Genomic DNA, 15,641 nt, shown 5'->3' with positions numbered 1-15,641 from the left:
AAAAGACTTATCTTTTCACATTCACCTTCCCTCCACTCCTTTCTACAGAGTAACTGCCCCAAGTTCATGAATGATGTATGGCACCAGTCTCCTGGTTTCCCTTTATTTCTCTGTCCAGACCTTCTGAGTCTCTTACAAAGCTTCTTCTGTCTTTGCTTTCCCTTAAATGTTACTGTTTGTTCCTCATGGTTCTGTAACAAGACAAATTTCTCTTTCCTCTTAGCATATCCCATGATTTGTTTAAGCAGGTTTATGTGCATTATTATAAAATCTATTATTTCCAGCCCAAAATATATATCCAACAGACTGCTGGGCACCATATATTCTAAGTACCCAAACTTATTAAGTCCAAAAGAAAGCTAATTACCCAACTATCAAAATCAGAACCATAAATGACAATTAATGCCTCCATTACTATTAGTATAGATAAATCTGAATGTCATTCTTAACTCTTCCTTGTTCCACGCCCAACTATCAAGTTCTGTGAATGTCCTTTTCTGAAATGCTTTTTGTCTGTTCATTTCTCCACACATCAGTTACCACCTTATTGCAAACCACCTGCAGAGGAACTGTTTCTACAAAGTGTTTAAGTCTCTAAGTTGATTTTCCATGTGAACACCAAAAAAGATATCCACATCCTATTCCCCAGAACCTGTGAATGTGATCTTATTTGGAAAAAGAGTCCAGGCAGATGTAATTATGGTAAGGATCCTGAGATCATTTTACCAAGATTATCTGGGCTTATCCTAAGTCCAGTGATAACTGTCTTTATAAAAGAAACACAGAGAGGAAAAGGCCATGTAACACAGAAGCTTAGAGCTATGCAACCACAAACCACCAGAAGTTAAAAGAAGCAAAGATTGAATTATCTTTCAAAATTCCCAGAATGAAGCCCTGTCAACATGAGGACGAGGACTTCTAGCCTCCAAAACTATGGGAGAATAAATTTCTGTTGTTTAAAGCCATCAGTTTGTGATAATTTTTTACAATAGCCACAGGAAACTAATAATATACACAATGTCTATGAAGTCAAAACTCCTTAACATGACTTTTAAGGTTCTCCACAATACAATCCTTGCCTGCCTATCTTGGTTTTAACTTTTACCTTACATTTAACCTTTGAAGCAAATTTCAGCCCAATATTTAAAATTTTACTTTTAATTAAAATTAAGTATTTGAAGCTTATACAAAAGCCAGGAAATAAGAGAAAACCATGAACTGTCACTTGAATTTAAAAGATATTGACATTTTGTGTTTGTTTGCTCAGATTATTAAGTAAAATACTCTATTCACTCAATTAAATCTGTCCATTCACACAACCTTCCCTTCTCTCCTACAAAGAAAACTACTTGAAACTGCTATTTAACTATTCTGAATTTTTACTATAGCCTAAATTTCATTTTAGTTTCAATATACATGTATCTCTAAAAAATAACTAGTATTGCTTTGTTTTAAAAGTTTCCATAAATGGCACCACAATGTATAATTATTTTTCAGAATTTTGCTTCTTTGAGAGTAATTTTTTTTTCTAGTTATTATATAATCATAGTGATTACTACATTAGGTAACTAGGTCTAGCACTTTTGGGAAACTGTATTGAATTTCAAAAAGCTTTTTTATTATGTACTGCAAATTTTTGTGTTCATTTTTTAATTCCAATTTAGCTTCTATTTAAATTTTTAATTGGCATATTTAAAATCGAAAGCAAATCAAGTATTTACCTGCTTGCTGAACAACACAAAGGCCCTAGGACATTTGCAACTCCCGTGGCTCTCTATGTTACTCAAACATTTTATTTCACCTTGTATCATAAATCCCCAAATGAAACATTAACTTTTTGTACAGTTAATATTTACTCTAATATCAACCAATTTCTTTCTTTACCATTCCTTGTCACCTGCACATCTCCCTTTTAGAATCCTTTACCTCTTGTATACAGTAACCTTGCTACACTCTTTATAGAAGTTCTACGATTTTAGCTGGAACATCAGGTAGACTATAAATGATAATTTTAATTCTCTGAATCTTTAATAACATTCACTTATTGCTTTAGTCCTGTAGCTCTACTACGTCTTCCAGCATATTGTAGAAATGAAGGAGGTAATTATATATATCCCAGGCTTGTCATGGCCTTAAGAGGAATGCCTGTCACACTATTAAGGATAATGTTCACTGAATGTTTACCAGATAATCTGTATAAGGATACCTCAAACTGTCAGTTTAGAATTATGTACAAATGTATCAATTGCTTTTTTTGCATCTATAATTATATGATGATTGTTTTTTCTCCTTTAATCTATTAGTGGAATGGACTAAAGCAACATTTGATTTTTGATACTAGACCTGCCTTGCTTCCTTTTATAAACCCTCCTCAGAATTGTTAGTTAATTTTGAGGCTATGTTGCTAGGTACAAATAGATTCAAGACTGCTGAATTCAAGATAATTTGTTTTTAACACTATTAGGGTCATTTAAAGACAAGGCTTTATGAAAAAATAATTAGAATTTTTCTTTCTTTTGCTTTGAAGCCATCTATTTAGAATGCAATTTAGGATCCTCTGTCTTTTAATACAAGAGTCTAATTTATTTACATGTATTATAATCTCCTATATATTTAAATTATTCTTCTATCTTATGATTTCTTTGAACATTGTTTTTCCTTGCTTCTTTTTATCCCTCTTTTTCTGCTCGCTCTATGATTAAATATGTTTTATTGCTATCCCCACCGCCATCAAACTGGTCTGGAAGTCACATACTCTTCCTATTATTTTAGAATTTTCCCTTTAAAGATACATAGTTGGTTTAACAATCTAAAGGTAATTAATGCTTCTCCACTACTACCTCAAGAATACAAGTTCCTTAAAACAATACAGTGACCCTTCTCTTCTTATAGATCAACTTTTTACTAGTATTTCATTTTAACCATTTCTTACCAAAATTTAGTTGTTGTTTTTTTTTTTCCTTTTTAATGGCTAATGCCTGTCTTTATTCAGGTTTTTTTCTTTTTTTTGCTTACTGATGTTGCTTGTATCTTACTTTTTCTTTCTGGGTTCAATTTCTTTCTTCCTTAAGTACGTATTTTATTAATCTCTTTAGGAAAGAAAGAAAGATGTCTCAAAATGTCTTTATTTCCTTCTTTCTCTTGAATAATAATGTAACTAGCTCTGTGAAGTTATTATCTCGGGTTATCTGTTTTCAGTGTTGATTTCATTGAAAAAAAGGTTTCCAGTATAACTGACACTCCTTTTTACAATGTCTTTTTGCTCAGAAAACTGCCAGCTTTTGCTCAGTTTCATCACAAAGTACACTGCACTTCAGCATATTAAGCCCTGTGAACTGTGGAACTTCTTAAGCAGCATTTTCTATAATATTGCCCTGCCTCCATGTTTCAATTCTCTTCTATCTTTAATGAGAAAATCCTTTTCTTCCGGATCACCAGTTTTGTCTTAAATGGCCTAACATTTAACAGTCAGCAACTTTTCACTTGTACCATCATTTTTGTTTCCTTTTCCTTGTCGGTTACTTGAATATTTTTTTGCACTCCATTTTTATCTATAGCATTTTGAGTGTATCTATTTTTATAATGTAATAATTTATTGATGCCAGTAAGTATAGAAACATTACTTCTCTTCATGTCCCTTTGTCTTTTGCTGTTTATAATTTCCTAAATATTTATTTTAAATACACTGTGAACCACATTAGCAAATGTCATAATTTTTACCTCAACCATCAAACATAATTTAGCAAACACATGCTTTCATTTTTTTCAATATTCTTTCTTCCTTCCTGATGTTGCAAGATCCAATCTGCTGCTGCCAAGTTGCTTCAGTCGTGTCCGACTCTGTGCAACCCCATAGACGGCAGCCCAACAGCCGCCCCCGTCTCTGGGATTCTCCAGGCAAGAACACTGGAGTGGGTTGCCATTTCCTCCTCCAATGCACGAAAGTGAAAAGTGAAAGTGAAGTCACTCAGTTGTGTCCGACTCTTCGTGACCCCATGAACTGCAGCCTACCAGGCTCCTCCGTCCATGGGATTTTCCAGGCAAGAGTACTGGAGTGGGGTGCCATCGCCTTCTCCGCCCTCTTTATCTAGATCTGCCTAATTCCTGTTTATAAATTAGGTTTTAATTTAAACACCACTTACATAGATAGTAAAGCTCTTCCTGACGTCTAGACTACTCATCCCTATAAAAATAAACAAAAGACTCAAAGAAACAGCTATGAATTCTGACTTAGCAACGAAGAAAAAAATTCATCCATAGGTACATGAACTACTTATTAGTAAAAGAATCCTTTGTACTTCTATGTCATTAAGAGATATCTTTCAAATAAGTTTTAAAGTAATTATCAAAATGTATATTTGGATTATTGTATTAATTATAATTATGAATAGTATTTCTAACTAAGAAAATTTTGAGATGAGTCATAGTCAGAAGACACTTGGATGCATTTTAAAGTTATGTAAAAGTTATTTTAAATTACAGTATTAAAAATATATTAGAAATTATATCCTTTGTAATTGTTTAAGCTTATGATGTCATACTTGAATTTGGAAGACTGCTGATGTTCTAAAGGGCTCTAAAAAAAGTATGAGGACTATAAATGGTCAAGCGATAATGAACAGGAGAAACGGTGGATGGTATGTTACTATTTATTTAATGAAAGAAATGAGGATACATAACACATATTCATATATTTATCTGCTATCATTAAAAAACAATGATGGAAGCCTAAACAATAAAGGCCACTGTAATAATTACTTCATATGAGGATGGAAGGTAGATGTGATTAGGATGAAAGTTAAACTTATCTGAATATATTTTGTATAAGAGCTGAGATCTTTCAATACACTTTCATTACAGACTTGATTTTACATAACTTTAAAATAAAATGAAAATAAAATGCAGAGTTAGTAGTATAACAACAAAGAAAATAAATATGTCAAATGACTTTAAACACAGTAATTTGAATTCAAAGTCTTCAGATCAGATCAGTCGCTCAGTCGTGTCCGAGTCTTTGCGACCCCATGAATAGCAGCACACCAGGCCTCCCTGTCCATAACCAACTCCCGGAGTTCACTCAGACTCACATCCATCGAGTCAGTGATGCCATCCAGCCATCTCATCCTCTGTCATCCCCTTCTCCTCTTGCCCCCAATCCCTCCCAGCATCAGACTCTTTTCCAATGAATCAACTCTTCGCATGAGGTGGCCAAAGTACTGGAGTTTCAGCTTTAGCATCATTCCTTCCAAAGAAAACCCAGGGCTGATCTTCTTCAGAATGGACTGGTTGGATGTCCTTGCAGTCCAAGGGACTCTCAAGAGTCTTCTCCAACACCACAGTTCAAAAGCATCAATTCTTCAGCGCTCAGCCTTCCTCACAGTCCAACTCTCACATCCATACATGACTACTGGAAAAACCATAGCCCTGACTAGACGGACCTTTGTTGGCAAAGTAATGTCTCTGCTTTTGAATATGCTATCTAGGTTGGTCATAACTTTCCTTCCAAGGAGTAAGCGTCTTTTAATTTCATGGCTGCAGTCACCATCTGCAGTGATTTTTGAGCCCAGAAAAATAAAGTCTGACACTGTTTCCACTGTTTCCCCATCTATTTCCCATGAAGTGATGGGACCTGATGCCATGATCTTCATTTTCTGAATGTTGAGCTTTAAACCAACTTTTTCACTCTCCACTTTCACTTTCATCAAGAGGCTTTTGAGTTCCTCTTCACTTTCTGCCATAAGGGTGGTGTCATCTGCATATCTGAGGTTATTAATATTTCTCCTAGCAATCTTGATTCCAGCTTGTGTTTCTTCCAGTTCAGCGTTTCTCATGATGTACTCTGCATATAAGTTAAATAAACAGGGTGACAATATACAGCATTGACGAACTCCTTTTCCTATTTGGAACCAGTCTGTTGTTCCATGTCCAGTTCTAACCGTTGCTTCCTGCATACAAATTTCTCAAGAGGCAGATCAGGTGGTCTGATATTCCCATCTCTTTCAGAATTTTCCAGTTTATTGTGATCCACACAGTCAAAGGCTTTGGCAGAGTCAATAACACAGAAATAGATGTTTTTCTGGAACTCTCTTGCTTTTTCCATGATCCAGCAGATGTTGGCAATTTGATCTCTGGTTCCTCTGCCTTTTCTAAAACCAGCTTGAACATCAGGAAGTTCACGGTTCACATATTGCTGAAGCCTGGCTTGGAGAATTTTGAGCATTACTTTACTAGCATGTGAGATGAGTGCAATTGTATGGTAGTTTGAGCATTCTTTGGCATTGCCTTTCTTTGGGATTGGAATGAAAACTGATCTTTTCCAGTCCTGTGGCCACTGCTGAGTTTTCCAAATTTGCTGGCATATTGAGTGCAGCACTTTCACAGCATCATCTTTCAGGATTTGGAATAGCTCAACTGGAATTCCACCACCTCCACTAGCTTTGTTCAAAGTCTTAGACCAAAACAAAAATAACCTTAACCTTATTTCAGTAATATATGTTACTGATGATGATGTCGGTATTATTATTCTGTGACAACTATTATTTATGAAATGTGGAATAAATCAAGCAATTATTTCATACTCTAATTCACCAGTGTCTTTGAGAACTAAGATTATCAACACAGGACAAAGAAAAAGTTAAAAGTCTTGCAGTGGTGAATCTGAAGTATTAGTATAAACTCATGATGTATTTTATATTAAAAAATTAAAATAAAAACAAAAAAACTTATATTTCTTTTTCAGCCAACTGACAAGGCCTAGAAACAATGACCAACCTGACAAAAATAAGCATCCCCAAGCATCCAGACTGTGAATTTGAAATACCATTTCCCATTCAAAGCAACAAAGACTGTTTGGCCAGAATGTACAAAAGGAGCCCGAAACACCTTGTTTCAATGAAACTGACACTTCCCGCATAGCAGGAAGACCATTAAAGGTCAACACCAAAACAGAGACAACACAACTAGGTTTATACTGGTTAAAGATGAGACAATCTGAAATTTGCTAAGAATAGCAACAATTCTTAAAACATTAAGTATACAGATTAATGATACTGAAATTTAAAAAACTCCTTGAAAACAAAACCAGAATCAATAACAAAGGAAGGTTAGATAAATGAGACTGGCCACAAGTTGGTTGATAACTGTTAGATCTGAATGGTGATTACATGGTGTACCACTCTGTCTACTCTCATATATATTTTAGATTTCCTGCTATTAAATAACAGAGTGTGAGGATATAAAATAATTTTGATTTAGAAAAATTATAAGTGAGATATAATTACTTACCCTACCTAAGTAGGATACACTTAAGCAATTCTGCATAGAATGGTAAGAACAGTATTCATCCTTAAGAGGTTAGTTTTAAAGCATTATTTTAAAACAGCACTTAAATTTTATCAAATAAGTCTCACATTATAAGACAATTAACCACTTTAAACATATAATTTGAGAGAATCTTTAGCACATGAACAACTTACCTCTCAAAAGGTGCTTGGACTCTTTTAATTACATGATAAACAAGTACGTCTTTTGCCAACATATATTTATCACTTATTGATGTTATAAGTCTTAGACATCCAATAAACTCTAGGTACTTATAATAGTCATGTATTAAAGAGTTTAAGTCATCCACAGTTGCTGCAGCATTTATCTGTAATGAAGAAAATACACCCAGTTTACGCATTTACTTGTGAAAGAAATTTACATATTTCATATTTCAAATGACATATTACTTCATACTCACACTTCATACATGAGTACACCTGAGTGAAGTGAAAGTACACCAATAGTAATTTTTCTTGAATAAATGTCTGATAATCCACTTTTTAAAATTTTATTTTTAAACTTTACATAATTGTATTAGTTTTACCAAATATAAAAATGAATCCACCACAGGTATACATGTGTTCCCCATCCTGAGCCCTCCTCCCACCTCCCTCCCCATACCATCCCTCTGGGTCGTCCCAGTGCACTAGCCCCAAGCATCCAGTATCATGCATCGAACCTGGACTGGCATCTCGTTTCATACATGATATTTTACATGTTTCAATGCCATTCTCCCAAATCTTCCCATCCTCTCCCTCTCCCACAGAGTCCATAAGACTGTTCTATACATCAGTGTCTCTTTTGCTGTCTCGTACACAGGGTTATTGTTACCATCTTTCTAAATTCCATATATATGCATTAGTATACTGTATTGGTGTTTTTCCTTCTGGCTTACTTCACTCTGTATAAAAGGCTCCAGTTTCATCCACCTCATTAGAACTGATTCAAATGTATTCTTTTTAATGGCTGAGTAATACTCCATTGTGTATATGTACCACAGCTTTCTTATCCATTCGTCTGCTGATGGACATCTAGGTTGCTTCCATGTCCTAGCTATTATAAACAGTGCTGCGATGAACATTGGGGTACACTTGTCTCTTTCCCTTCTGGTTTCCTCAGTATGTATGCCCAGCAGTGGGATTGCTGGATCATAAGGCAGTTCTATTTCCAGTTTTTTAAGGAATCTCCACACTGTTCTCCATAGTGGCTGTACTAGTTTGCATTCCCACCAACAGTGTAACAGGGTTCCCTTTTCTCCACACCCTCTCCAGCATTTATTACTTGTAGACTTTTGGATCGCAGCCATTCTGACTGGTGTGAAATGGTACCTTATAGTGGTTTTGATTTGCATTTCTCTGATAATGAGTGATGTTGAGCATCTTTTCATGTGTTTGTTAGCCATCTGTATGTCTTCTTTGGAGAAATGTCTATTTAGTTCTTTGGCCCATTTTTTGATTGGGTCATTTATTTTTCCGGAGTTGAGCTATAGGAGTTGCTTGTATATTTTTGAGATTAGTTGTTTGTCAGTTGCTTCATTTGCTATTATTTTCTCCCATTCTGAAGGCTGTCTTTTCACCTTGCTAATAGTTTCCTTTGATGTGCAGAAGCTTTTAAGGTTAATTAGGTCCCATTTGTTTATTTTTATTTCCAATATTCTGGGAGGTGGGTCATAGAGGATCCTGCTGTGATGTATGTCAGAGAGTGTTTTGCCTATGTTCTCCTCTAGGAGTTTTATAGTTTCTGGTCTTACGTTTAGATCTTTAATCCATTTTGAGTTTATTTTTGTGTATGGTGTTAGAAAGTGGTCTAGTTTCATTCTTTTACAAGTGGTTGACCAGATTTCCCAGCACCACTTGTTAAAGAGATTGTCTTTAATCCATTGGATATTCTTGCCTCCTTTGTCAAAGATAAGGTGTCCATATGTGCGTGGATTTATCTCTGGGCTTTCTATTTTGTTCCATTGATCTATATTTCTGTCTTTGTGCCAGTACCATACTGTCTTGATAACTGTGGCTTTGTAGTAGAGCCTGAAGTCAGGTAGGTTGATTCCTCCAGTTCCATTCTTCTTTCTCAAGATAGCTTTGGCTATTCGAGGTTTTTTGTATTTCCATATAAACTGTGAAATTATTTGTTCTAGCTCTGTGAAGAATACTGTTGGTAGCTTGATAGGGATTGCATTGAATCTATAGATTGCTTTGGGTAGTATACTCATTTTCACTATATTGATTCTTCCAATCCATGAACATGGTATATTTCTCCATCTATTAGTGTCCTCTTTGATTTCTTTCACCAGTGTTTTATAGTTTTCTATATATAGGTTTTTAGTTTCTTTAGGTAGATATATTCCTAAGTATTTTATTCTTTCCGTTGCAATGGTGAATGGAATTGTTTCCTTAATTTCTCTCTCTGTTTTCTCATTATTAGTGTATAGGAATGCAAGGGATTTCTGTGTGTTGATTTTATATCCTGCAACTTTACTATAGTCACTGATTAGTTCTAGTAATTTTCTGGTGGAGTCTTTAGGGTTTTCTATGTAGAGGATCATGTCATCTGCAAATAGTGAGAGTTTTACTTCTTCTTTTCCAATTTGGATTCCTTTTATATCTTTTTCTGCTCTGACTGCTGTGGCCAAAACTTCCAAAACTATGTTGAATAGTAATGGTGAAAGTGGGCACCCTTGTCTTGTTCCTGACTTTAGAGGAAATGCTTTCAATTTTTCACCATTGAGGATAATGTTTGCTGTGGGTTTGTCATATATAGCTGATAATCCACTTTAATACAGTATATATCTGCCTCAAGAAAGCTAGTCTGTAATTCCACATTCAAAAAATATATATTTATTTATAATTGGTTGATGATTGGTTTACAATATTGGTTTGATTTCTGTCATGCATCAACATGAATTAACCATGGGTGTATATATGTGCCCTCCCTCTTGAATCTTCTTCATCCCACCTCCAGCCCATCCCCACCCCTCTAGGTTATTAAAGAGCCCCAGTTCGAGTTCCTTGAGTTGAAATTCCACTTTAATATAGGAAGCTATTTACATAAAGGTAGTAATTGACATAGAACAGGTACATAGACTAGAGAGGCAAGAAAGATGATCTGCAGAGATTTCATGAACGAGAAAGTATAGTTTGAATATACTTTTATATATTTCAAATATTTCATTTGAATAAAAATGAATAGATTCAAAAGAGTATTTGAGGCAACAGTATAAAGAAAGAAATACTTGACCATTTATGAGCCAGACACTTTCATATAGTTAGCTCTTGAACAAAGTTACAGAGGGAGAAAGATGAATGGAAAATCTCCTTGGTATTTTTTTCCCAAAAAACTCTTCTCCCAGGTATTCCCTCATTTATTTCAGATCTCTACTGTGATCTCAGAAGCTTTTCCCAAGTACCCTTTTCAAACTATCTTCATGCTGTAATGGGCTTCCCTTGTGGCTTAGCTGGGAAAGAATGCACCTGCAATGTGGGAGACCTGGGTTCGATCCCGGGTTGGGAAGATCCCCTGGAGAAGGGAAAGGCTACGCACTCCAGTATTCTGGCCTGGAGAATTCCATGGACTGTACAGTCCATAGGGTCGCAAACAGTCAGACAAGACTAAGCAACTTTCACACTCTACTAGTTGGGTATGTGTTATCTCATCCTCCTAACCCACCACCCTGAGTTTTAGCTGGGCATATGACAAAACTTTCCTTACAGCCAGATGTGGCCTTATGTGACTAAGAGCTGTCCAATAGAACATGAGTGAAAATGTGTTAAATTTCCCTGAACTCTACTTTCACCTTCTCCCCTAAGAGCATATTTCAGCTATGAAGACAATATCCTAAATGATTATACAATGAGAGTTGTTCAGGTGCTCAGTTGTGTCAGACTCTTTGTGACTCCATGTCACAGCCAGACTTCCCTGTCTTTCACCATCTCCTGAACCTTGCTCAAACTCATGTCCATTGAGTCGGTGATGCCATCCAACTATCTCATTCTCTGTCGTCCCCTTCTCCTGGCTTCAATCTTTGCCAGCATCAGGTCTTTTCTAATGAGTTAGCTCTTTGCATTAGGTGGTCAAAATACTGGAGCTTCAGCTTCAGCATCAGTCCTTCCAATGAATATTCAGGGTTGACTTCCTTTAAGATTGATTGGTTTGATCTTGGTGTAGTTCAAGGGACTCTTAAGAGTCTTCTCCAACACCACAGTTCAAAAGCATCAATTCTTTGGCACTCAGCCTTCTTTATGGCACAACTCTCACATCTATACATGACTATTGGAAAATCCATGGCTTTGACTAGACAGACTTTTGTTGGCAAAGTAACGTCCTTGCTTTTTAATATACTGTCTAGCATATGCTGGTCATAGCTTTTCTTCCAAGGAGCAAACGTCTTTTAATTTCATAGCTGCAATCACCATCTGCAGTGATTTTGGAGCCCAAGAAACATAAAGGCTGTCACTGTATCCACTGTTTTCCCATCTATTTGCTACAAAATGATGGGACAGGATGCCATGATTTTTGTTTTTACAATGCTGAGTTTTAAGCCAGCTTTTTGACTCTCCTCTTTCACCTTCAATAGGCTCTTTAGTTCTTCTTCACTTTCTGCCACAAAGGTGGTGTCATCTGCATATCTGAGGTTATTGATATTCCCCCAGCAATCTTGATTCCAGCTTGTGCTTCATCCAGCCAGCATTTTGCATGATGTACTCTGCACATAAGTTAAATAAGTAGGATGACAATATACAGCCTTGACATACTCCTTTCCCAATTTGGAACAAGGCTGTTGTTCTATATCTGGTGTTAACTATTGCTTCTTGACCTGCATACAGATTTCTCAGGAGGCAAGTAAGGTGGTCTGGTTTTCCCATTGCTTTAAGAATTTTCCAGTTTGTTGTGATCCAAATAGTCAAAAGCTTTAGCATAGTCAATAAATCAGAAATAGATATTTTTCTGGAATTCTCTTGCCTTTTCGATGATCCAATGGATATTGGCAATTGGATGTCTCGTTCCTCTGCCTTTTCTAAATCCAGCTTGAACATCTGGAAGTTCTTCGTTCATGAACTGTTGAAGCCTATCTTGGGAATTTTGAGCATTACTTTGCTAGCATGTGAAATGAGTGCAATTGTTCAGAGTTTGAACATTCTTTGGCATTGCCTTTCTCTAGGATTGGAATGAAAACTGACCTTTCCCAGTCCTGTGGCCACTGTTGAGTTTTCCATATTTGCTGGCATATTGAATGCAGCACTTTCAAAGCATCACCTTTTAGAATTTGAAATAGCTCAAGTGGAATTCCATCACATCCACTAGCTTTGTTCAGAGTGATCTTTCCTAAGGTCCACTTGACTCTGTACTCCAGGATGTCTGGCTCTAGGTGAGTGACCACACCATCATGGTTATCTGGGTCATTAAGATCTTTTTTGTATAGGTCTCCTATGTACTCTTCACCTCTTCTATGTTTTGTTAGGTCTATTCCGTTTCTGTCCTTTATTGTACCCAATACAACGAGAGGAAGGAATTCAATTCTCTGGGTGACCTAGTGTATCACAATTGTACCTTTAAAACAGGAGCCATTTTTGTACAGGCCAGAGAGCATTTTATGCTTTGTGGGCCTATGGTGCTTGTCCCAAACTATTCAACCCCACCACTGCAGTGTAAAATCAGTCACAGACACATAATAAATGGGTGTGGTTGTGTTCCTATAAAACTTTAAAAAGGCAGCAGGCAACACTTGGCCTACAGCTATAATTTACCAACTCCTACTTAAAATCTAGATTTTAGAAAAAAATTAAATATCTGCCTTTTTTTGAGCTTTTGTCTTTTGGGTCTCTTTGTTACAAAAGCCTAGCCTAATCTTATTATATACCCCAAGCATTATCTTGGAAGAGATATCCTTCTTCTTATTCTGTTCTATATTATGATATATTTTACTCCATGACAGTTTATTACATATTTGATTATTTTGTCTTTCTTCTCATAGGTAAATTCTAAGGAGGCAGGGGGTTTGTTTAGTTCACTACTTTATCCTCAGTGTTAAAACAAGTATGGAATACACAGCATTTGTTGACTGAAATCAATGAAGAAACACTGGCAAAGAACCAGAGTAAATAAAGCCATGAGGAGAACTAGAAGTCTTAAGGGCCCTAATGAAGAGTTTAAACTCCATTCAGTAGGCAATGAGAATCCATTAGGATTCTTGAGGAAGAAAGCAATGTGGTCAAACCTGTACTTGTAAAAGAATCATCCTGAGTAAGAAGATTAGAATAATATCTTAACTGTTTAAACATAGATATAAATTTCATATACTAAGCATACTAGAAATAAGAAGGAAAGGTCACTCTTAAGAGACAGATGCCTTGACACAAACTGATGAACAGAGTATGGAAGAGTGATAACAACCCTGTCTCCAGAATAACTTGGAAATAAAAAATCTCTTGAAAAGAACACGAGAATCAGGCAAAAAACCCAAATTCTGGGGAAAAGTTCTGTCTTAAACATGTTGGGCTCAATTTGGTAGGAAGAGCCAGATCTTATCTGGATCTAAAAATCTGGGGGCTCAAAAACACAGGACTGGAAATCATCGGAAAAGTTATGAATGAGAAGATGCTTTCTTCTCATTATATAGAAGGAGGACTGTTAAGACAACACTACCTAAAATTACCTAAGTTTCAGGGGTAGGAAGAAGTATTTAAAAAGACAATAGTAGTTAAAAGTACCAGGGAACAGAATATTAGAGAAAACAGCAGAAAGGAATTCAAATACAATGGTGATTGCAGATATCAGAGGAGATACGGAATTAGGAAAGAAAGGCCTTTGTATGTGGAGATTTAGATCCCTGCCTATTTTTAGTAGGGGACAGGTTAAGGGAAGAAAAGTTGAATGGATTTCATTGTCTCAGTTTCTAAACCAATAACACATGGGCAAAGATGCTTATCTCACAGGGTATTACAGTAAGTAAACTGAGTTTGTACAGGTAACACGTGCAGTACAGGGCTTAATAAATGGCAACACTTTTTAGGAAGGAACATAGAGTCTCCCCAACTATTTTCACAGAGAAGAAAGTCAGCCTGGTCTTTCACTCCACCTATCACTCATATCTCCCTGCTGAGGAGGAAAAGATAAGTTTTCTGCTGGTAACCATCCTCTCTTCAGATCCACCTGCCTACAAGAAGGAGCACTTTCACCTGCTCTTTACCGTGCAATAAGGAACCTGACTTACGTCATCTCTGGCAGAGCAGATAAATCCATCTAGTTCTGAGTAGTGTTAACAAGCCGTTCTGACCACAGATCTAAGCCACATTATCCAACTGGTTTTATCAACATTAAGCATGGCACTTTGATCTCTAGCTATTTGTTCTTTATATCTATCTGTTAAGTGATTGTTAACTTTGCTGGTAAACAAAAATATCTACACCCCTTAACCACTCCACAAAGAATATTTATTATTCTATTGCAGATCCAGCATTTATATTCAAATATATCTAGAACATGGGCTTCCCTGGTGGCTCAGACTGTAAAGAATCTGCCTACAATGCAGGACACCTGGGTTCGATCCCTGGGTCAGGAAGATCGCATGGAGAAGGGAATGGCTATTCACTCCAGTATTCTTGCCTGGAGAGTTCCAGGGACAGAGGAACCTGGAGGGCTACAGTCCATGGGTCACAAAGAGTCAGATATGATGAAGCAACTATCATATAACTAGAACACAGTCTATATTTGAACAAACAGGTACATTTCTTACCCTGATCATAATCTGTGCCACATCAAAGTCTGAAACATCGTCTACAATTGGTTGGGTATTTTCTGGTCCATAAGCAAGGCAGTTAAATAAGGTCTGAGAAAAGAAACCAGGTGAAGGACCACCATGAACCAAAGAAATGGCAACCATTTTGCCAGCTTCATAGTAAAGGTTCTCTTTCAGAGCTGTAAATACAGATAAAAGATATCAAATACACTTCTTTTATTAATAAATGATAACCATCATATATAAGTAATACATAATAAATCAGAAATTTTAAAAATCTAAGCATTAGACAAACATAAAATAACCTAATTCAGACACTATAATAATGTATACTATATAGATTTCAACTAAAATATACAATTTTCAATTCTATAAATTTTTTTTCTGAATACAAAGTAACACCCTGTTGTAGAAAAGGATGTAAATACAGAAAAATCTTTTTATAAAATCACTTATAATCCTACCACTCTGTAATAAACAGTGCACACACTGTGGTATATTTATGTCTCATGTATATATAAATATATACATAAATAATTTGACTTCTGTTTTTCCACTTTACTGTACTGCAAATTTTTAAAAT

At 36.0% G+C, this 15,641-nt stretch overlaps 1 protein-coding gene across 10 annotated transcripts in view; it reads right to left on the bottom strand.

The window, feature by feature from the left end:
- Positions 1–15,641, bottom strand: part of G2E3 (G2/M-phase specific E3 ubiquitin protein ligase) — a 77,492-nt gene that overhangs the window by 8,164 nt on the left and 53,687 nt on the right. For all 10 annotated transcript variants that reach the window (XM_070775420.1, XM_070775410.1, XM_070775414.1 and 7 more), the window contains 2 exons: positions 15,056–15,237; positions 7,476–7,648 (listed from right to left, as the gene is read on the bottom strand). In XM_070775420.1, coding sequence (XP_070631521.1) covers positions 7,476–7,648; positions 15,056–15,237 — 355 coding nt within the window. The remainder of the gene's footprint in view (positions 1–7,475; positions 7,649–15,055; positions 15,238–15,641) is intronic.

Source organism: Bos indicus, chromosome 21 (genome assembly GCF_029378745.1).
Source record: "Bos indicus isolate NIAB-ARS_2022 breed Sahiwal x Tharparkar chromosome 21, NIAB-ARS_B.indTharparkar_mat_pri_1.0, whole genome shotgun sequence".
NCBI classification, from domain to species: Eukaryota; Metazoa; Chordata; class Mammalia; order Artiodactyla; family Bovidae; genus Bos; species Bos indicus.
This window is presented reverse-complemented; position numbering and strand designations above follow the sequence as displayed.